Source organism: Pan paniscus, chromosome 4, assembly GCF_029289425.2.
Source record: "Pan paniscus chromosome 4, NHGRI_mPanPan1-v2.0_pri, whole genome shotgun sequence".
NCBI lineage: Eukaryota > Metazoa > Chordata > Mammalia > Primates > Hominidae > Pan > Pan paniscus.
In genome coordinates this window covers 128,853,807-128,873,755 of record NC_073253.2, presented here as the reverse complement: position 1 = coordinate 128,873,755, position 19,949 = coordinate 128,853,807, and the positions used below count along the sequence as shown (strand labels likewise).

At 43.3% G+C, this 19,949-nt stretch overlaps 1 protein-coding gene across 1 annotated transcript in view; it reads left to right on the top strand.

Moving 5' to 3' along the window:
- Positions 1 to 19,949, top strand: part of FSTL4 (follistatin like 4) — a 410,518-nt gene that overhangs the window by 38,134 nt on the left and 352,435 nt on the right. The window contains exon 3 of the mRNA XM_003829286.4: positions 1,268 to 1,301. Within this exon, the coding sequence (XP_003829334.3) occupies positions 1,268 to 1,301 (34 nt within the window). The remainder of the gene's footprint in view (positions 1 to 1,267; positions 1,302 to 19,949) is intronic.

Genomic DNA, 19,949 nt, shown 5'->3' with positions numbered 1-19,949 from the left:
GGACAACCTTCCCAGTGCCCTCTTAGTTTCATCTCTAATATTGCCTCCCCCTTCTGACAAGAGGATGCTAGACAAGAATGCTAAGGTGTGAAAGACAATGCTATTACCTTAAAAAGCACTGGTGCTGAATTACCTTCTTGGCTGCGGTGTTGAGGTGGTAGTCCCAGTTTGGTATTTTCTCTTCTCTTCTTTAGTTGCTAGTATGGACTTTCAGCTTATTTTTAACCTTAGGCTTTTTATCCAAAACATGTCATTTATGATGAATTGGAGATACTTTATATTAGTTATGAAACTGCAATATGCATTTCTAGTCTTTCCCCCCATTACTTCTCACCAGGACTTTTCATTCTTCTAGAGCTACCCTGAATTTTCATACCACCCAACATTTTCCTATGCCATTCTGTCTTCCTGGTCCACCCTCCCTCCCCCATTTTTGTCTGAAAATCTGCCTGTTCTTCAGTGCTATTTTCAAAGGTTCTTTTAAAAACACTTTTCCTTATGTTTCCAACTGGAATGTGAAATGCTGGTATTTACAAGACAAATCACCCTTTCATTTCTCAGTAATTTGTGTTTGTTCTGTAGCCCCCTAATCAACTGTGAATATCAATGCAGGTACTCAGTTTTACCTGGGTAACTTCTGAAACACTTTGCTTATTGCCCTGCACATAGTAAGCATCAATAAAGATAGGATTGAATTAAGAAAACCCAAGGGCTTAATTTAGTCCAGTGGCATGAACTGGCTATCCAAATTGTTCATAGGATCTCACCCTTTGGAAACTATAAATTGTGTTTAATCTATTATCAGGTGATGTCAGTATCCAGTAGCAGTGGTGGTCTTCACCATAGCACCACAAAACAGAACCTGCTGCTGGCCAGATAATTTTAGCCCATCTGCTTATGTTTTCTTCAGTCCCTAAAAGCACCTACAGTTCAGGCAGAGGGTGGGTCATCAACCTGGAAGAGGGTCTTCCTTAACACTTGGTACCAGCCCATACTCCAAATAAGGAAGGCCCTGAGAATGAGCTGTGCTCATTAAAAACTTTGTGATTAACAGGATTTTTTTTGCCTAAGCCCTCAAAGCAACAAGTTGTTTACATTTATAGATGTACATGTTGAGAGTTTAGTAGACCAACATTGCTCAGTGTCATGTTCTTCGTAGATTGTTCACCTTTTCATAAATATGTGACTAACAAGAGAGGAGATATTTGCAAGTATCTGTACATATGAATTATTCTTCAAAAAACACAAAGTCTTTCTTTTCTTGCAGGAGCCCAGAAGCTTTGAAGTCACAAGAAGAGAAGGTAGGAAAAATGCACTCATACCCTTTTTATTTTCAGTGTTGACATTTTTGAAGTAGTTTGCTGAAACTAAGATGAACTTCAGACTGTGGGCAGCTCATTCTTTGAAATTTCATGCGGCCTTTTCTGGGTGCTGACTGCTTAGCACTTGTCTGTAGGGACTGGATGGACTGAAGGCCAGGTTTGCTTGTGAAAACTATGACTTCTACCTTCAAGTACCAGAGGTGGGATACTTGAAGAACTGGCTCATTCACAATCATGTTTTTGGTCTCTTAAGAGAAGCCTCATTCTTGAGTGAAGTTTGGAATAATTATTAGTTTTACCCAGCAAAGCAACGTGAACAACACAAAAAATGGCTTATGGTTTGTGGTATTTCAATATCTGGGAAGAGATGCCACTGTGAAAAATATTTCTGAATAGATTTCTTACAGCTTCAGCTAAGCTGAAATAGAAATAACTAATTAATTTCCTTTTGAAAACAGTTCCATGATGTTCTGTTTCCCCTGCCAGAGTTCCTGTAGCACATTTGTTTTATGGTCTCTGAGGTAAACATATATGGGTGTTACTTTCAGAAATCTTTTAGTGGAAATTGAAGTTTCCCTTATTCATTTTCAGTAATACCTAGTCTCTAATAAGGGATGCCTTTTGTATGATTTGTGGAATCATTAACAATCATCTTTTTATTACATGGATAGAATGATGAGATCAGAAACGAAAATGAGTTCCTGGTCTAGAATGTGGCTTTGGTTTTACCCTTCACCACATCCTTCTCTGTGGTACTGTCTCCAAAGAGGGAGACAATCTAAAAGAAATTAGCAAATTCTATATTGACTACTAAATCTAACATTGCTTTGCCTCCTGATTAGTTCTTGTGTTATGCAACACAGCAAAAGACATAGAATGGCTATGTTATCAACATGCGTTGATACATGGATATTCATGCCTGGGACCTTGGTAACACAAACTTTTCACACTATATTGAGTCCAGCTGGTAGTGTGCTGCTGTCCATGGTGCTGGATCCCTAGGGTCATAGGATCTGGATAATCTGACTCTAAGATGAACTTTCTGGCTTACATTCCCCTTTGCCATTATCTTTGGCTTCGGACTCGATGTCCTCTGAACTGTAGGACAATATGTAAAGCAAACTGCATTGTTTGAATATCAAAACCAAATGGATGAAGGTTGATGGAGCTGGGAAGGATGTTTCTTATGGAAAGTAGTGTTCACAATGGGTACTGTGACCATGTAAGTTGGAAAGAAATAGCCATAAGGAGAGGAGAATTTGACATGAACTTTGGCTTTGAATAATATTCTGTTTGGAATCCCGACTGTGAATGTTTGGAATTGATTTGCATTGTAACATCACATATAAACTTAACCTTTTTGGAATCTTACTGTCCTTGTGTTGAAAATGTCTCTAATAAGGCTGGGGTTATAAAAGAGCCATGTATTTCTATTCAAATGCATGAAAAAGGTCTGACTGAACTTATGACTTCAAACTCCCAGAAGAATGAGAGTGTCCAGAGGAGGAGTGAAGGTGTAGTCAGGCTGCACTCCATTCATCTGTAACCTCTCCACCGCTGGAAGTGTCAGCCTTCGCAAATGGTTGACTTAGGAACATACACTGTGGGTTTGTACTAGCAAATTTGTTCTAACATCACAGAAACTTTTTTCTTCCTATTGTGCACTGATGTCTTTCTTGCTTGTTTCTGTCAAAGTTGGATGTTTGAGAGTTCCTGAAATAGCCCAGTGCTGTAACGTCAATGCTTACAACCTGGCAGGAAGAAAAGGAGTGGGACCTTGCCGGCTGGTTCTAAGTATTTTTAGGTCTGGGAATTCACTGACTCACTGACTTGGGTTGTGGGGTTGTTAATCTTCTCCAGAACAGTGTACAAGTATAAAAAGAATAGAACCACTATGGTGCTTCAGTAAACTATTTTTCTTTCAAAGAAAAGTAAGATATTGTCTAGCAATGAACACCTGGGTTGGTTCCCAGCTCTGACTCGACCCTGGACTGAAAGAGGAACAGATGAGTAATAGCTGATTTTTCTGCACAGCTTACAAGGCCCAGGAGAGTCTAGAAAGTCTTCAGGTCTAGAGAGGAAGCTCCCAGTCACAGAACTGGAGGAGGTTTCCTGTTTTGGTTTGCCTTATTTCAATACTGTACCTGACTCAGGAGCATCCCTCCATTGAAGGTTTAGGGCCACAAATGGCTAACCAACTGCAACTTCACATTATGTGACTTTTGGAAACTCTTGACTAAGTATGTGTGTTGAGAAGTGAGAGGGGCTAATGTTACCAGTGGAAATCGAGTCCAAGCCAAATCATAGTGGGAACTAGCGACAGTAGGGGCAAAGTGAATGCATTGTGTGCCTTAAACCTGTCCTCTGCCCTATTTCCCCCTCTTCCCCTCCAGCCGTAGATGTCATGCTGTCTAGCTTTCTTGCCTCTGGCCTTACACTGTTCCTGCATGCCTTGTCCCTCATCCTTGTCAAATCCACCTCCCCTTCATCCTTTCCAACTCTCTTTCTTGAAGTGTTTAGCTTACCCTATCTAATTGGAGAGGGAAGGGCTCCTATCAGGTTAATTTCCTGAGATCAGAGACCCTCCTGCCTTCTTCATCCCCAAATTCCTCACAGCTCTAGCCCAGGGCCAGTAGTTAATCAACAATTGTTTCTTAAATTAAGTGCAAGCTACACATTTGCTTTGTGTGTGTTGCCTTTTCATTCTGGCCCTTCCCAGTAATATACAAGTGAGGCACTGGGCCCTTTGGTTCTAGAAAGGCACTTTTAAAGAAATGTTCTATGGCTATCATTAGATTTTCCTGGCTGATGCACTGAAGAAAATTCAAGTAAGCTTAGTATTATGGGTTGAATTGTGTTCCCCAAAAAGACATGTCAAAGTCCTAAACCAGAACCTGTGAATGGAACCTTATTTGGAAATAGGGTTTTGGCAGATATAAAGATGAAGTCATAATGGATTAGGGTGGGCCCTAATCCAATAGTGAGGTCCTTACAAGAAAAGGGAGAATTGGACACAGACACACAAGGAGAACATCGTGTGATGATGGAAGCAGAGAATTGCTGGCAACCACCATGAGCTGGCAAGTTGCAAGGGACCCTCCATCCCTAGAACCTTCAGAGAGAGCATGGCCCTGCCAGCCCCTTAATTTTGTACTCCCAGCCTCCAGAACTGGGAGAAAATCCATTTCTCTGGTTTTAAGTCACTTAGTTTGTGGTTTATTATGGTGGCCCTAGGACAGTAATACACTTGGAAAATGTTGGACTCAGTAAACTTTAGTTTTCATTGTTGTTGATGATGATGATATTTTGACTGGAGAATCTCTCAGGATTTTTCATAGACAAAATGTCACTCTCAACAGGGAATGTAATATGCAGCATTTTCCAAACTTGGTTTTCTGTGGGATTTAACAAAATTAATTGTTTTGTTTTTGACCATCTCAGGGCAGGCATTCCATGCAGTGCCTTTTGCAAACCCTGCCCTAGAGAGCCCAGGAAGAGGCAGAACTTCCTCAGAGTGCCCAGGCACCAGACTGTGCTCCATGGCCTGTGCATGTACAGAACAGTGTGGCAGCAATAATAAGAATATCTTCTTGGTTGTTCTGATGTTTTCAGAGAATGTTCACGTTCTTTACCTCCCTTTCCCTTGAGTAACTTGTGACACAGAGCAGATAGCACTGCACACATGAGACTCCTTCCTTTTCATGTTAATTTTTAGTAGGGATGAGGAATGCTTCTGGGCTGGTGCCTCTCTGATGCCCTGAACCTCTCTTTAATGGGTGGTGATTGCTTAAGTGACTTGATCTTGCTTCATCATATCCAAGGGTGTCTGTACCTTATGTTGGCTGCCAAGCCCAGAGAGCTGAGAGGGACTTGCTGGGGGTGCTTTGTTTCCAAGTTAGATTTGTGGGACTTGAAGGTAGACACAGTAGCAAAGATTGTGGCAGGACTACGAGACTGATAGGGTGACCTCTGGGAAGGGTGCATGCCTCCCCAAGGGAGACAGAGCCATTCCTCCTTCAGGATAGTTCCGTATGACCCTGGATATTCATGCCTGGGACCTCCCTATACGAGCTGCATGGGAAAGAGTGACGGCTGCATCTCTCTGTGCTTTCCAGTGCAGGTATTTTTATAACTCCCTCCAGACACCTAAAATTTAATTTCACCCTTTTCTGAAGCTTCAGCAAAAGGTGCCACCCTTACCTCTCTAAGATACTCCCATGTCCACTGTGAGGGCCAGTGCTGATTGTGACTGCCAAAATTCATCTACTCAAACTGGTACTTTTCTCTGACTGATCCCATCACGTTGAATTACAGCCATGAGTGAACACTTGAGTAAGCTGAGCAAATGGCTGGGATAATTCAGCCCTTGTCAGCCATCTCTGAGGAGCATAGGGCGATCTGTAAGCTATTCCAGATGTCTGTGATTGTGCTGTGATTAGGGGCTGCGAGTTTGGGGATGAGCACCAATGTCATGTTGCATTGCCCACCTCCCAGCGCTGGCTCCCGCACATGTTCCAGCCCTGTCCAGCCTGGCCTAGCAAGGCTGTGAGGGAGCCCGGGAGAGGAGGGCTGCTGCTGTCTTCAGGGAAAAGGAAAAAAGGGGGTGACCATCACATGCACACTCAGCATGGCTCTGGCTCCTTTGCAGTGCAGATCTCCTAAGCATACATGACCTGCCAGTCCCGAGTGTGAAACTAGAGCCTAACTTTCTGAAAACCCGTGGAATCGGTCCCTAATTGGCAGCTGCCTCCAATAGCCCCTTTATAGTTCTCTGCATCTGGGTGAACTTCAGCTGTCAAGAACTGCATTCTGTTTACCATTAATTTTGATTTTGTGTAGCAGATGTTTTCTGGATCTCTCAGTTCCCTGCCTAATCTATCTTGGTATAATGTGAAGTGGCTGACTGTCTTCAATGAAACAGATTAATAAACTCCTAGGTTATTTTGAGGTAACTTCTTTAATAGCTGCAGATGTAGGGAATTTAAAAGGGAGCCATCCAGATTTGACAGTGCCTGGAGCCGTGGGTCTTTTTCAATTCAAGACTGCCATCTGGGGAAAGAGATGGCTTTTCCTTCCCCCATTCCACCCTCTCTCACATACAGTGGGGCACTGATTGTTCTTCTACAGTCACTGGGCTCGAAGTTGAGAGTGACATCTATCTCCTGTCTCCCAACCTCACAGAAATTGGCTCTTTCTGGGTTGCGTTGCCTTTTTTCAGCTGCGGGGAAACTATATTGTGCCTAGTTGCCTGAAGTTGAACGGGAAGTGCATGGCGCACCTAGCTGATGTGTCCTGCTTAAGTAGTGATTTGGTGCCCAGTTTTGATCATGACCAATTGGTAGGCAGCTTACTCACAGCGTGACTTCAGGTAAGTTACTCAACCTTACCTGAAAAAGGATGCGGATAGTAATAGTACAAACCATCAGTCCCAATTCTGAGTTGTAGAAACCCAACTTGTGCTGGCTGAAGCCTGAAAGGCTTATGAAGCTACAGAATCTAAGGGTGGATATGGCTTCAAGAACAGCTGATAAAAGGATTCTCACACTCTTCCTGTCCTTCCTTCTCCTGGCACATTGGCCTCTTCCAGGTAGCCTTCCAGGATGGCCACAAGCAGCTGCAGCTCAGAGTCCTGCCTGCTCACCATCTCAGAGGGTGAAACTTTTCCCCCAGAATGACACCAGAAAAATCCCCTCAGGGTTTGCAAAATCATCCTCATCCAGACCACAGGCAATGGTTTGGTCCTCAAAGGAAGATTCTGTGCAGGGATGTGTTCGGTGTCCACACAGCCTCGTGGACATATTGGGAGGGGTGACTGTGTGTGCAGACCCCTTGGCACAGGACGGGCAATGTTGGCAGTGCTCAGTGCATGGGTAATTTTTACTAGAGCTCTTAACAGGCCTGGCCATAGACATAGAGGCCTTTCTCAAGTAAGCCAGTTCATTCTTCTGTCTCCAAGATGTGTTCATGAGACCCTCGATGTTGTGGCCTATTGACTTTTCCATGAAGAATTATTATTATTATTATTATTATTATTATTATTATTATTATTTTGAGTCCGAGTCTCACTCAGTCACCCAGGCTGGAGTGCAGTGGTGCGATCTCGGCTCACTGCAAGCTCAGCCTCCCGGGTTCATGCCATTCTCCTGCCTCAGCCTCCCGAGTAGCTGGGACTACATGTGCCCACCACCATGCCCGGCTAAAGTTTTTGTATTTTTTTGGTAGAGACAGTTTCACTGTGTTAGCCAGGATGGTCTCTATCTCCTGACCTCATGATCTGCCCGCCTCAGCCTCCCAAAGTGCTGGGATTACAGGTGTGAGCCACCACTCCTGGCCGAAGAATTATCTTAAACTTAGCCTATTCTGGTCCCTTTCCTCTGTCAGAGTCTTTCTTTAACTTTATGCTCTAATTCTCTCATTCTACAATCAGAAGAACTAAGCCTTTAAGATGGTGCCTTTAAGAACTTAAAGACAAACGACCGGGCACGGTGGCTCACGCCTGTAATCCCAGCACTTTGGGAGGCCGAGGTGGCCAGATTGCAAGGTCAGGAGTTCAAGACCAACCTGGCCAGCATGGTGAAAACCCCGTCTCTACTAAAAATACAAAAAATTAGCCAAGCATGGTGGTGCATGCCTGTAGTCCCAGCTACTCAGGAGGCAGGAGAATCACTTGAACCCAGGAGGCAGAGGTTGCAGTGAGCCGAGATCACACCACTGCACTCCAACCTGGGAGACAGAGTGAGACTTAAAGACAAACATAAACTTCTCTCCCAAGATCAGGGGCTTTCTGAGCACTGGGGTCAGAAATCATCCTTAAGCATTACAGATATAAACCATCGCATCCTCTGGCTGAGCTCAGCTCTCTCCAGGGATTGGAGGCAGCAGGACCTTGTGGTGGATAGCTCAGGGCTCATGATGGATCTGCCAGTGATGCTATCTGAACCTGAGGTATGTAAATCCTCCCCAAGAGCCACAGCGCCACTCACCTGGTACCTGTAGCCTTTGCCCTGGGACAGCTCTCATGCTGCTGTGCAGGCACAAGTTTTGGAAACGCAGGAGTCAGATGTCTTCCTCCCAGGGTCCCCTGTCCCTGACACAGAGTGGGCACTGAAAAAGTGTTAGATGCCTGGCATGTCCCAGGGCTGACTTGGCTTTATGTCATCTCTCCGTTTCTCACAAAGGTCAGATCACAGGTACAGGGCCTTCCAGGTTGTTTGACTGTGAACCCCATAGCTCCAGGATACCTGGTCCTATTTGCTGAGCTTGCTCTTCCCACCAGTCCCTGGGAATGCTCACTTTCCTTAACTACCATCCTCAGAGAGCTCCTCTGCCCTTTCTAACAACTTGTGGGTCCCTCTGCTAGAAGGAGCTTAAACTGTGTTCATGCACATGAGCTAAACCTCTGTGGTTATGACAGGCAAGCTATAGGTCGGTGTGGGCAGGATAATGAACCCCTAATCACTCGTGCTTGCCTAGCGGTCTCCTTAGAGGTTGCATTGCAATATTTGGGCATAGGTCACTATCTGGAATTTGTGGGGAAGAGTTACATTGTCAAAGAGGTCATGACCCCTAAAGGGTATGAACCACTGCACATTCCTAAGGACCAAAAGACAGGATGGTGTCAGCCTGCCTGAAGCACGCTGATCCTGCCCCTCAAGGACCAGTGGAGAGAGATGATGGTGCTCCCTGTATACCTGCTGAGGTCCCCACCCTACCCAGGAGACTCACCCTCATCTCTCAGATCCCAGCAGAAGTTAAGCTTGACATTTGTCATCTTCGTTACTTGACCGCTCCCCAAGCCAGAGGCATTTCTTTGCTTTTCAGGAACCCTTGAAATTATCTTCTTCATATAAACACTGAAGCCCTTTTCAAACCTCATTAAGCTATTTGCCCCAGCATATTAATGTGCTATCCACAAGCCTCTGGGGTTAATTATCTGTGAGTTAAAATCATTTGTTTCTGTCTCTTTTATCTCATTGCTGCTTGGCAATCTTTCTTTATTAGGAAACGAAGTACGGGATGCAACTGACCATTATGTTCTAATTCTATTCTTTTCATCAAAATGAGTTCATCTTTTAAAGCTCTTTTGTAAAAAACAACAAACCTGTCTTTTCATTATTTTAAGATTGTGTTGTTTTTTAACAAATCTTTAATCTCTCTGCTTCAGCAGGAGCAGAGCCAGGACTGGAAATAATCTGTAAGGGGAGACCTCTCCTCTAAATCAGCAAGACCTGCCAACACTCTCTCTCCTGATTGGCCTCACTGACTCTGCATTTGGCCCATTTCTCTCCTGTGGCTGTGGTGAGGGCTTCCAAGGTGTACAAGTTGGGCTTGGTGAATAAGCCACGGCGTCTTGGCAGATCAGGCAACCAGGGTTGGAAAATCCTGTGCATTCTAACGCACCCCACTGGTCTCTACATGCTCTTATTTGGGTTATATTTCTTGGCCAAGGTTGCCATTGGGTTCCAAGAAATGCGTCAGGGCCTGCATTAAAAAGAAAAAAAAAAACAAACCTTTTCACAAAATGTTGAATGTTGCTTTGAACTCTCCAGGAAGTCAGGGAGTGTGTGTCCCAGAAATGAGCAGGTGGGATGGGCACTGGCTCCATGGAGACAGTGACCCACAGCCTTCCGGGATAAGAGTGCAGCCAATAGTGGGGAGACCTGGGCCGGGGTCTGAGTGCAGTCAGTGCAGTTGGTTGGTGCACAGAGCTGGTTCTCCCATGTACTGCAAGCCAGTGATTGCCCCTACCCTGTTCTTTGGGGCTCCAGCTTCTCAGCTCCATTCTCTGCCCCTCAATGGCTCTCTCACCTCATCAGTGCCTCAAAAACAATATCTGGGACTCTAGTTTGATAACTACTACTTGCAATGGAGAAATGACTCCTCTGGAAAGGTGAATACGATTCTCAGAGTTTGTTGAGGTTTTATTGGTTGCTTATAGAAGTTTCCTTGGGCTGATTGGAGTTTGGTGTGCAGAGATGACCCGGCATAGTCCCTGCCCTTATAGATGAGTCAGTTGAGAAGATGCCCAAGCGTCCTGCAGACAGATGTCTACCTGGTGTACCTGCACCATGGCCAGCCACCTCTCAGTTGGGTCCGCAACATAGAGAGAGCATTTGTTCAGTGTAATTGATGTTGGAATCTGGGAGAACAACTCTCTGAATGTTCTGGTGGAGGTGAAGTTTCAGGATCTTTTTTCCAAAGCATGGCTCTCTCAGCAGAGGGTCCCCTTTGACTTTTAAGGGCACACTGTACCAGTGGTGACGTTTTTGTTGCAAATAACAAACCCCAACCCAACTAGCTCAAACAAAAAGAGGACTTATGGCTTATGTAATTGGATAGTCCAGTGAGGGTGGAAGGTGAGGAGTGCTGGGCTTCAGATATACTTGATATGGAGTGTGAGGACCTGGCTTCTCCCTCCATTTTGCCCCTCTCTGGGGGTTCCCCTTCATGGTGAGTGCCAGCCTCCCCTCCTCACAGCTCCAGGTCCAGTGGAAGACAGATGGCCTCTAGTCCAGTGTATCCCACAAAAGTGCTAAAGCTCACTGGGATTGGACAGACTCAGGTCATGTGATTCGTGCACTTAACTAATGCTGTGTGCTGTTGGGTTTCCTGACAGTCACCAGCCATACCCCTGGTCAGGATATCATGAAGTGAGAGTTGGAGGAAGGTGGATCCCCAAATGGCAATTGGGTCTGAATAAGGGACACAGAAGCAGGAAGGTAAAAGGAAATTCCCTAAGCATATTAACGTCTACTCAATGATTTCACATCTGGGTGTCTCTCACACCCTCCACCCCTAAAAGGATTCTGAGTGCCTGAAAAGCAGGCTAAGAATCAGCAAACATTCACCTAGCGTTTCAGGGGGGAGGTGCTCTCTTCTATCTTCAGAAGGAATCCAAGGCTAAGAGATTAAGCAGTTGACCCAAGGTCACAGGAGCTTCTAACAGAGTGTGAGTTTGAACTCAGGTCCCTGATGACAAATAAAGGGCACGTTTTTGTTGTTTCAAATCACAGCTGCCTCCAGCGATTGGGTTCTTTCACCTTGTTCTTTTGCCCTGTCCCCTAGGGTAGCTGCAGGAGGTACCTGGGGAGGTGCATCAAGCATTCACTAGCCGAAACTTGAGAGGGGTTTTACCCCAAACATGACATCCTTTCTTTAGCCCTTTAGCCAAAGCACATAAGGATGAAAAGCAAATGAACATCAAATGATGAAATCACCCAAAATAGAGAGAAAAGTGAATGAGCAAGCTCCTCACCTGGCAGTGGCTTCAGTCCTTTCCTTGATGATGTTTGTCAGAAGCTTTTATTTTCCATTTTTCCTAAGAGATCACCTTCTTTCTTGGGAAGGGGTTGGTGGAGGCTCGCTGGGCTGGCTGCTTCTAAATGGGCATGAGGTGGCAGACAGGAACACAGGATGGGGGATGGACCTCACCTATAACCAGGGCTGCTGTTCAGGAGCCCTGAACTTTTTGCAACCTCTGCCTCCTGGGTTCAAGTGATTCTCTTTCCTCAGCCTCCAGAGTAACTGAGATTACAGGCATGCACCACCACGGCCAGATAATTTTTGTATTTTTTGGTAGAGACGGGGTTTCACCAAGTTGGCCAGGCTGGTCTTGAACTCCTGACCTCTGGTGATCCACCTGCCTCAGCCTCCCAAAGTGTTGGGATTACAGGCGTGAGCCACCGCACCCTGCCAGGAGCCACTTTTTAGTAAGTAATTTCCTGTGTGTCCACACATTCAAGACAATTTAGAGGCAAAAGTTTTAGTCCTTTACTATAAATTCTGTAGATTGGAAATGGAAACATTTTCACATTCAACTTCTTATTTAATCTTCATAAACAACCTCTGAGATAGGCATTGCAATCTTATTTTGTAAATTTAAAAAATGAGGACCTTTTGTACTCTGTAGGAAATTGATCAAAGAATTAAAATGGGCTTCACTGAGGTCATTCAGGAAGATACATTCTATGGGAATCTGATAATGTTTGTGTAATTCTGATTGAAATATTCGTATTCAAAAATGTGGATTCATTGTTCTACAGTCAGCATGCCTGCAGAGTCAGAGGTCCTGGGACCTCCCCCAACCTCCCATCTCGGGGAGCTGTGTCTTGCTGCTGCTACCAAAGGGGAGTAGAGAACCCCAAGTTCAGAAGAAATAGGCCTGTAAAAAAACCCACGGGTCTGGGCAATGAGTTGTGGGGGGTAAAAATATATTTCAGTCTGTTCGCTTTACTAATTTTAGCAGTTATTTGCTCTCCCTTTTTGCTGGAAGCAACATTCCCATCCAGCTGCTTGGCTGCTTCATTTGAATTTTTATCATTTGTGTGAGCCCCTGCATGTTTGGACACAAAATGGGAGTCCTGTGGCTCAGAGGGGACGTTGATTTGATAGGGTCAGATCTAATCTCCTGCTCAGAAACTTCAGCTGAAAATAAAATGAGTTGAGGTTTCTGTTTTGTGTGTGTGTGTTTATTTTTTAAAAACAGTAGGCCTGTAAAGCTGTGCTGGCATATTACTTTTTTCCCCTTTATACAGAATTTAAAATAATACCTTACATTCAAATAGTGTAACCAGTGTGCCTTTTGCTCTCAAAGAGCTTTCCCATTTGTTCTCTCATTTAATATGTTCAAGAAAGCCTGTGAGTTGGGAAGAGTGAAGATATGGTCATTGGTATTTGACAGAGGAGGAGACTGATACTCAGAGATGGCAAGGGACTTGCCCCGGGTCACACAGCTAATTGAGGCAGAGTTGGAGATTATGGTGTCCAGTTCTGTATTACTCCCACCAAGGCTTCCTCTGAAAATAAGAGTTTATGGCAGAAGTTTTCAAATTAAGACCCAATGGGAAAACACAGAATTTTCAGTCCTGTTTTGGTTCTTTTAAAAATAAATTATTGTAAAGATGACTTCTCTCATCTGTCAATGTAATGATCCCATACCTGGGGTATTCAAAATATTCAAAATGTGTATGGAGGAAATGGTAAAAGTTAATCATTTTCACAGTACCTGTCTGTGGTGAGGTTTAATTATCACTTGACATATTTCGTGGTTTAAAATGATGACAGTTTAAAATAGAGCCAGAGAGAGCCAGAAAAATCCATTTATTATCATGTGTCAGGTGCTACATTGGAATAACCCCCAAATACAGATGGTCCCTAGACAGATGATTCTGCAGCATTTTCTGATAGCTACAGATGTCCCTGCTACTGAAACCCAGACTGAGAATACCATTCTGACCCTGCCGTCAATATGCAGAGGGTGCTTGGGTGAATCTAGCAGCGCGATTTGATTCTCGTACCTCATCGCAGATGCTAAACTCCCCCATGCTCTCTCCAATCCAAACCTCTCACTGGTCTTCTGCAGAATTTCTAATGAACAAGATAATTCATTGTGAGTGTGCTTTGAATGAATGAATGAATGCTATTTAAACTACAAGGTGACAGATATTTCCATGTGCCTCTTAGGAAATTGCACGCCTTTCCAAGAAGACAAGGTTGAAAAGCAGCTTGTTGTTGTTGAATAAGCTCAGCACTGTCTGTCTGTTTAGGAAAAAAATAAATAATTGTTTCTTGCCCATGAGAATTCTGGAAGTGGAGCTGTCCAGAGCTGACCCGTCTGTCCACATTTCAAATTTCACTTTGGAGAGTCCTGGGAGAGGGAGCAGATGAAGCCATTTCAGAAATGTAAATGCTGTTTGACATCTATTAGCTCAATGCTCATCCATTGCTGACAGCAGGATCCATTAGGACGTGAGTGTCATGGATCAGAGACATTTGAAATATAGCGAGAAACATGCTACCCGCAGCAGAGGCCCATGTAGATGACTTGAGAGAGCACTAGATGTGCCCACCACTGTGGTCCAGGCACCTCCCCCCCATCTCCCCAGGCTCTCTGTCTGGATTTCCCAAAGGTCAGCTGCGTAGCCAGTCTTCACGACTGCACTCTGTCCACCAAGCAGCCTGCCTGAATGCTGGGCATGGCGGTGACCGTTCCCTCCTTGCAAGGTCGGGCTTGCTTCTAGTCTCTACCATTCATGGAATCATCCAAATGATCCAACTCCAGATCAAAGGCCCCACAGGGTCACCCCTTATTTGTATAGATGAGGTAGGCTTGAACAGGTACAGTGACGTGCCTGAGGTCCCAGGGCTAGTGAGTAGCAGAGGAGGGATTTGGGGCTCTAAGCCAGTGCTCTTAGTTCTCAGGGCTCTCTGGGTTGTTTTTCTTGCTTCCTTTCCTTGCTTCCCACCCTTGAGTCCAGGTTTTCCCTTCTCTGTAGGGTGGCACAGTGTCCAACATATCCCAGAGACTTAGCCGCCATATCCTAGTGATGGGGGTCCTGGCTAACTGAGTTTTCTAGTTAAGTTCTATGTTTTGACTTTCGTTTAAGTTATTTCTAAGTGTTTTGTTTTCCTGCCTTAGGGGATCGGAGATTATATGGGAGGGGGCACATGATGACAACTGTTGTTATTAAAGCCTCCATCATATGCCATATGCTATGCTAAGTTCACTTATTTTAACACTCACAATAGTCCAATGTAGCCAGATAGTTAGATATTCTGTTTTAGAAATGAGAAGACACAGCTTTGAAAGGATTTGTGATTTGGTTTGCTGGGCGTTTCAGTAAGTTGGTGACTTATTTATTGACCTCACTGTACCTAAATATTCAGTCCTTTGTGGTGGGATGTCCCTGTGTCTTGCTACTGTAGCTTTGCTAGGACCCTTGTCCTGAGGACTCTCAGCTCTAAGGCAAGTCTGCAAGGTCACTTCTAAATGGACAGTCCTTGAAAAGCTTAGGAAGAGCAGGCGCATCCATAGCTGTGCTTGATGGGAGGGGAACATGTGGAGGACAGAGGGAAATGGAAAAGAAACGTCTGAGGCAAGACACTGAGAAGATGCTGCCATGCCTCGGAAAAGAGGGGAAGATGCTGGTCCAGGCTATTAGTCTTGGACAAGCCTAGGCTTCCTCCCTCTTGATACAGACTGTGGGTTCCGGGTACCGCGGGACTCACCCTCTCTCCCGCGCCCCCTGGAGGTCAGAGGGAGAGTTACGTTTTCCAGGCCCAGAGACCTGATGGCAAGAGACTAAGTAGCCACTGCAGTTGGAGCACAGGGAATGGCAGGACCAGGAAACTTTACCCAGAGGTCGCTTGCCCTGAACCCTACAGTTGAGAATTCTGTGGCTCTTCTACCATGTGCAAGTGTCCAGAAAAGACCTGCACACATATATCTCTCCTATCTGCTGCTAATTCCTAGAACACCCACTGTTAGGGCTTCATCCCCTGTTTCCTTATGAATACCCCCAAAGTCACTTTGGGTCCTGAAGGAACAGCTGAACTTTCGTTAAGCCACATCATCTCCTACCTGGAAACTCACCAAGCCTGTCTGCCTCTTCATAAGAAAACCTAAGACAGGTTTCTCCTAAGACCCTTGAGCCCGATTTCTGTTCCATATTTGTTTCATATGACAGGTCTCAAACTGGTGGCTCGTGGGCCAGATTCAGCCTGCAGCCATATTTTGATTTATACCATCTTGGCCTGCAGAGGTTTTTTGTAAACATAAAAATATTTCAATATGAATGAGTTGCCATCGTTTGAAAATAAGGGCATTTTACCAACAGATTCAAATATCCAAATATACAGATGATCTTGGAAAGCAAAATGCTTTGATAACCCTGGGCCCACATGACCTCATGGCAGCAACAGGCTTGGGTGAGAGCAGCCATGTCTCTGAAGGGAATACATGCTCTCCTGCTTTTCCACAGTCCTCACCACTCCCTAGTGCATTCCTCATAGTGAGACTAAGTGTGTTAGATACAGTTCTGTAGAATAAATATGACCAAGTAGAAATTCCAGAAGACCCATGCTCCTTAAATTACTTGTGTGGCCTCCATAGACATTTGAGTTTTCAATCCCTGTTTTGTACTAAGGTATAGAACTTGTTAATTATGGACCAGTAGAGTCAGATGTCAGTAAGGAGATGGGGGAGAGAGGAAAGTGGAGGGCAGGAGGGAAGGTGGGGAAAATTAGAGTAAAGGCTGAAGCAACCCTTTACCTCCTCAGCCCTCCTTGAATGTCTCTAATGATGCTGGTGTCTAGAAGTGGGTCCTTGCTTTAGGCAGTTAAATCTTCCATCATTCTATCTTATTTTTTGATATTTGTGCCTTAATCTATAAATATTCACTCTAGGCAGTAAATTTACAAGCAAGGTTCAAGCTTGGTAATTAATATTTGTGCCTGTCTATGTAAGTTATGTCTTTAAAATGAGGCAATTGCTTTAAGCATTTAAGACATTCCGCGTATATTGCAGAGTAATTACTTTCCAAAGATATTTCCAACTGATATTTTGTTACATCTAAATATACATTTACAGTACTCAGTAGACCAGAATAGCTCTAATTTATATATTTGGTCCACTGGGTTAGAAAAAGAGACATTTTAAAAGTATGTTTTTAATCAGTGTGTTTATCCCAAAGATACTGTTGGCTCCTCCAGAATCACACGATTTTATAAAAAATAATAAATGTGGTGTGTTCTCTGAGCTGATTTAGACTTTAATGAGAGATGACATCTCAGCGGAGCATGAGCATGGCTAACTTTTAATCCGGGCTCCAAAGTGTCCTAGAGCTTGGAGGAACTTATTAACTCCCTTGGTGTCATTTTCTTAATGTACAAAATTCAGATGATAAACAGTTACTGCCCTTGTGCAGTGAGAATTAATGCTTTCTGAGTCACAGTATTGTTTTGATAAAACAGTCTTAATTGTTTGCTTTGTACATTTTCTGCTTTATTATTTTTATTATTTCTCTTGCCTCTGTAATTGGTCGTTATTGGGTTCCCATTATTTCTTTATTAGTCATTTTATAAAAGCTATCTTGTGATTTATCCTCCCTCCCACACTTGCTGTTCCCCAAGTATCGTAAACAGAGGCAAGACCCAGGCAAACAAAGCTGGTAGTATTGTTGGTTGCTTTGGGTGGCTCGCCCGTTGTCTTTAGGATGGTTCATTCCCAATTGCTTGACTGCTATGAAAGAACTTATATGAATCCCAGGAGGTTTATTAGAAACATGTTCTAAGTAATAGTAAGAAAGTTGGATTAACAGGGTCTGCATGGAAACTGTAACCTCCCTGCCTAAAGGAGGAGAGGAGCAAGATGAGTCTTTCCAGCTTGGGGCAGGCATCGTAAGTGTACAATGACCACATAATATGGCACACTATATAAAAGGACAAGAAAATCATCGCTCATACAGTGAAAAGAAGCCAAACTCCATTCTACCTAAAAGTTGGCTTTCTATAACATTTCCAGCCACCATTACATTGGGACTTTATCCTACTCTTATTACTCATATGATCTCATTGAGTTGAGAGTTGTCTCCTTCTGTGTTCTCTAATTATTCAGTGTAGTTTTTCAAAATTATACAGCCAGACATTCTGAGTATGATCCAATGTACTGGTTATATTACTTTGAACAAGTTATTTAAACTTCTGTGCTTTGGTTTTCTCACATCTAAAATAGTGGTGATAGTTCTATCTACCTCCTATGGCAGTTGTATGGATTAAATGCATATTAAAAAGCTTAGCATAGCACTGGCCCACCTTCTGAGTAGGCTCTATATTAGCCGTCATTGTTAGCTATTATTCACCCACAGTTGGGGCTGGGATTGCCTGGGGTTGTGACTTCTAATTCTAAGTGGGCCTGTAGTATGGGGGACTAGGATGTCTTTGGTGAATACTTACTGAAATGCATTGGGTTAGAAAGCCTTGGATTTAACTGGACCAATTTATTTTCTTTCCTCAAAACTGAGTAATCACATTTATCCACCATTTCAGAAAGAGTAGATACTAATAACATGAAAATTTTAGAACTATTTATGCAGCTTATTGTTTCTGGCTATATGGGAGGCTAGATAACTTAGCTGACTCTCCCACTTAAAATAATTTTAAATAATGGATAAAACATTTAAACAATCTTTTAAATACCTCAGTGAGAAAGCAGGAACTAAAGATTCGTAAGAGGCCAAAAACTCAGAGAAAGTTGGGTTCTAAAGCAGACTTTTGCTTTGAGAGTATTTGCCCAATGCAGGTGACCTTGAGCTCTGATTGTTATGACCTCAAGAGATATGGGGACAGGAGTCAAGCCTAGGGCAGATCAGTCTGTTAGAAAACCTCCTCTACATAAAAGCTGAGACCCCAACAGACCCCAGTAGGCTACCTCTCTAGTGTAAGGATGAAATAAAAATAAACATGCCCTGTCTTCTCTCAAGGATGTGTGAAGAAAATTGCCTGCCTTAAACCTTGATGCTGAGTGGGAGCCAAAATGTTTCCTCTGAGAACAGGAACCACAAGCTAAGCTTTCAGTAGAATTCATGTAACAGACTAGTCTGAGAAAGCCTCAGCCAAGAATTTTGCTTGAAACAGTCCTGGTTGATAGTGTTCCTAGGTACATGGTAGAGCAAACACAAATCCTATGTAAAAGAACTCTTCTTCAGTATTGGCCTCAAATAATTTTGACAGTTTTCCATCCAAGGAATATGAGCTCCCAGTTAAAATTTGTAAAAATGAAAGGATGCAAAACACCAAAAGAAGAGCCAGCAGAAAGGAACTATGAAGACCAGATAATAGAATTAACATTTAAAAAACTGTGCATGCTGTGTTATAAGCAATAAAAAGGGAGCTGAAAATATAAACAAAGAATAAGCCTATATAAACTATCTTGATTATTTGAAAAATAACCAAATAGAATTTCTAGAAATAAAAAAAGGTAATTGAAATTTTAAAAATCAAAGGATAGACTTCAGAGCAAACAGGGCATAACTGAAGAGAACTGGAAGATACATCTGAAAATGTAACCAGAATGCAAGGAGGAGACAAAGCTATCAAGGTTAGGAGGCAAAGAGACTAGGATGAGGAGGACTCAGTCATTTGTAATTGGGGTTAAAGAGAGAAAACAGGAAGAGTAATATTGGAAGGGATAATGGTTGAAAAAAGTTTGCAAAACTAAAGGAAGACAGCTATCCTCAGATACAGGAAGCCCAGTAAGTCCCAAATAGGATAAACAAAAAGAAACATAAGGCTATCTACAGCATAAACTTGCAGAATACTAAGGACAAAATGATAACCCTCAAAGTAGCTAGAGAGAAAAAACAGATTACTTATGAGAGACTTACAGTTTATTTCCCAGTAGAAATCAGAAAGCATTGGAATATCTTTAATATGCTGAGAGAAAACATTGGTCAATCTAGAATTTTAGACCTATTAACCATGTTCCACAACACTCTTACTCTATTTTCTGTTTTTTCCCTTCTTTTTTTCCCCTTCAAGCTTCAGTCTACCTTTGAGTTCATTAACCTTTTCTTCAGAGTTTTTTTTATGTTAATTCTAGCCAGTGAATTCTTAAAATTCAATATAATATTTTACAGTTCTAGATCCTTTTGATTCTGTCTTATGGGTTCCAGTTCTCTGTTGAGCTACTCTTTCTTTTCTTTGCCACACAGATGATAGTAATTTTGAAGTCCTCTGTCTGCTAATGCCAATAGTGTTAGTATCTCTAGGTCTACCTCAACTGATGATTTTATCTCATGATTACGGGTTACCATTTTTTGCTGTTCATGTTTAGACTTTGTTAGGAGATTT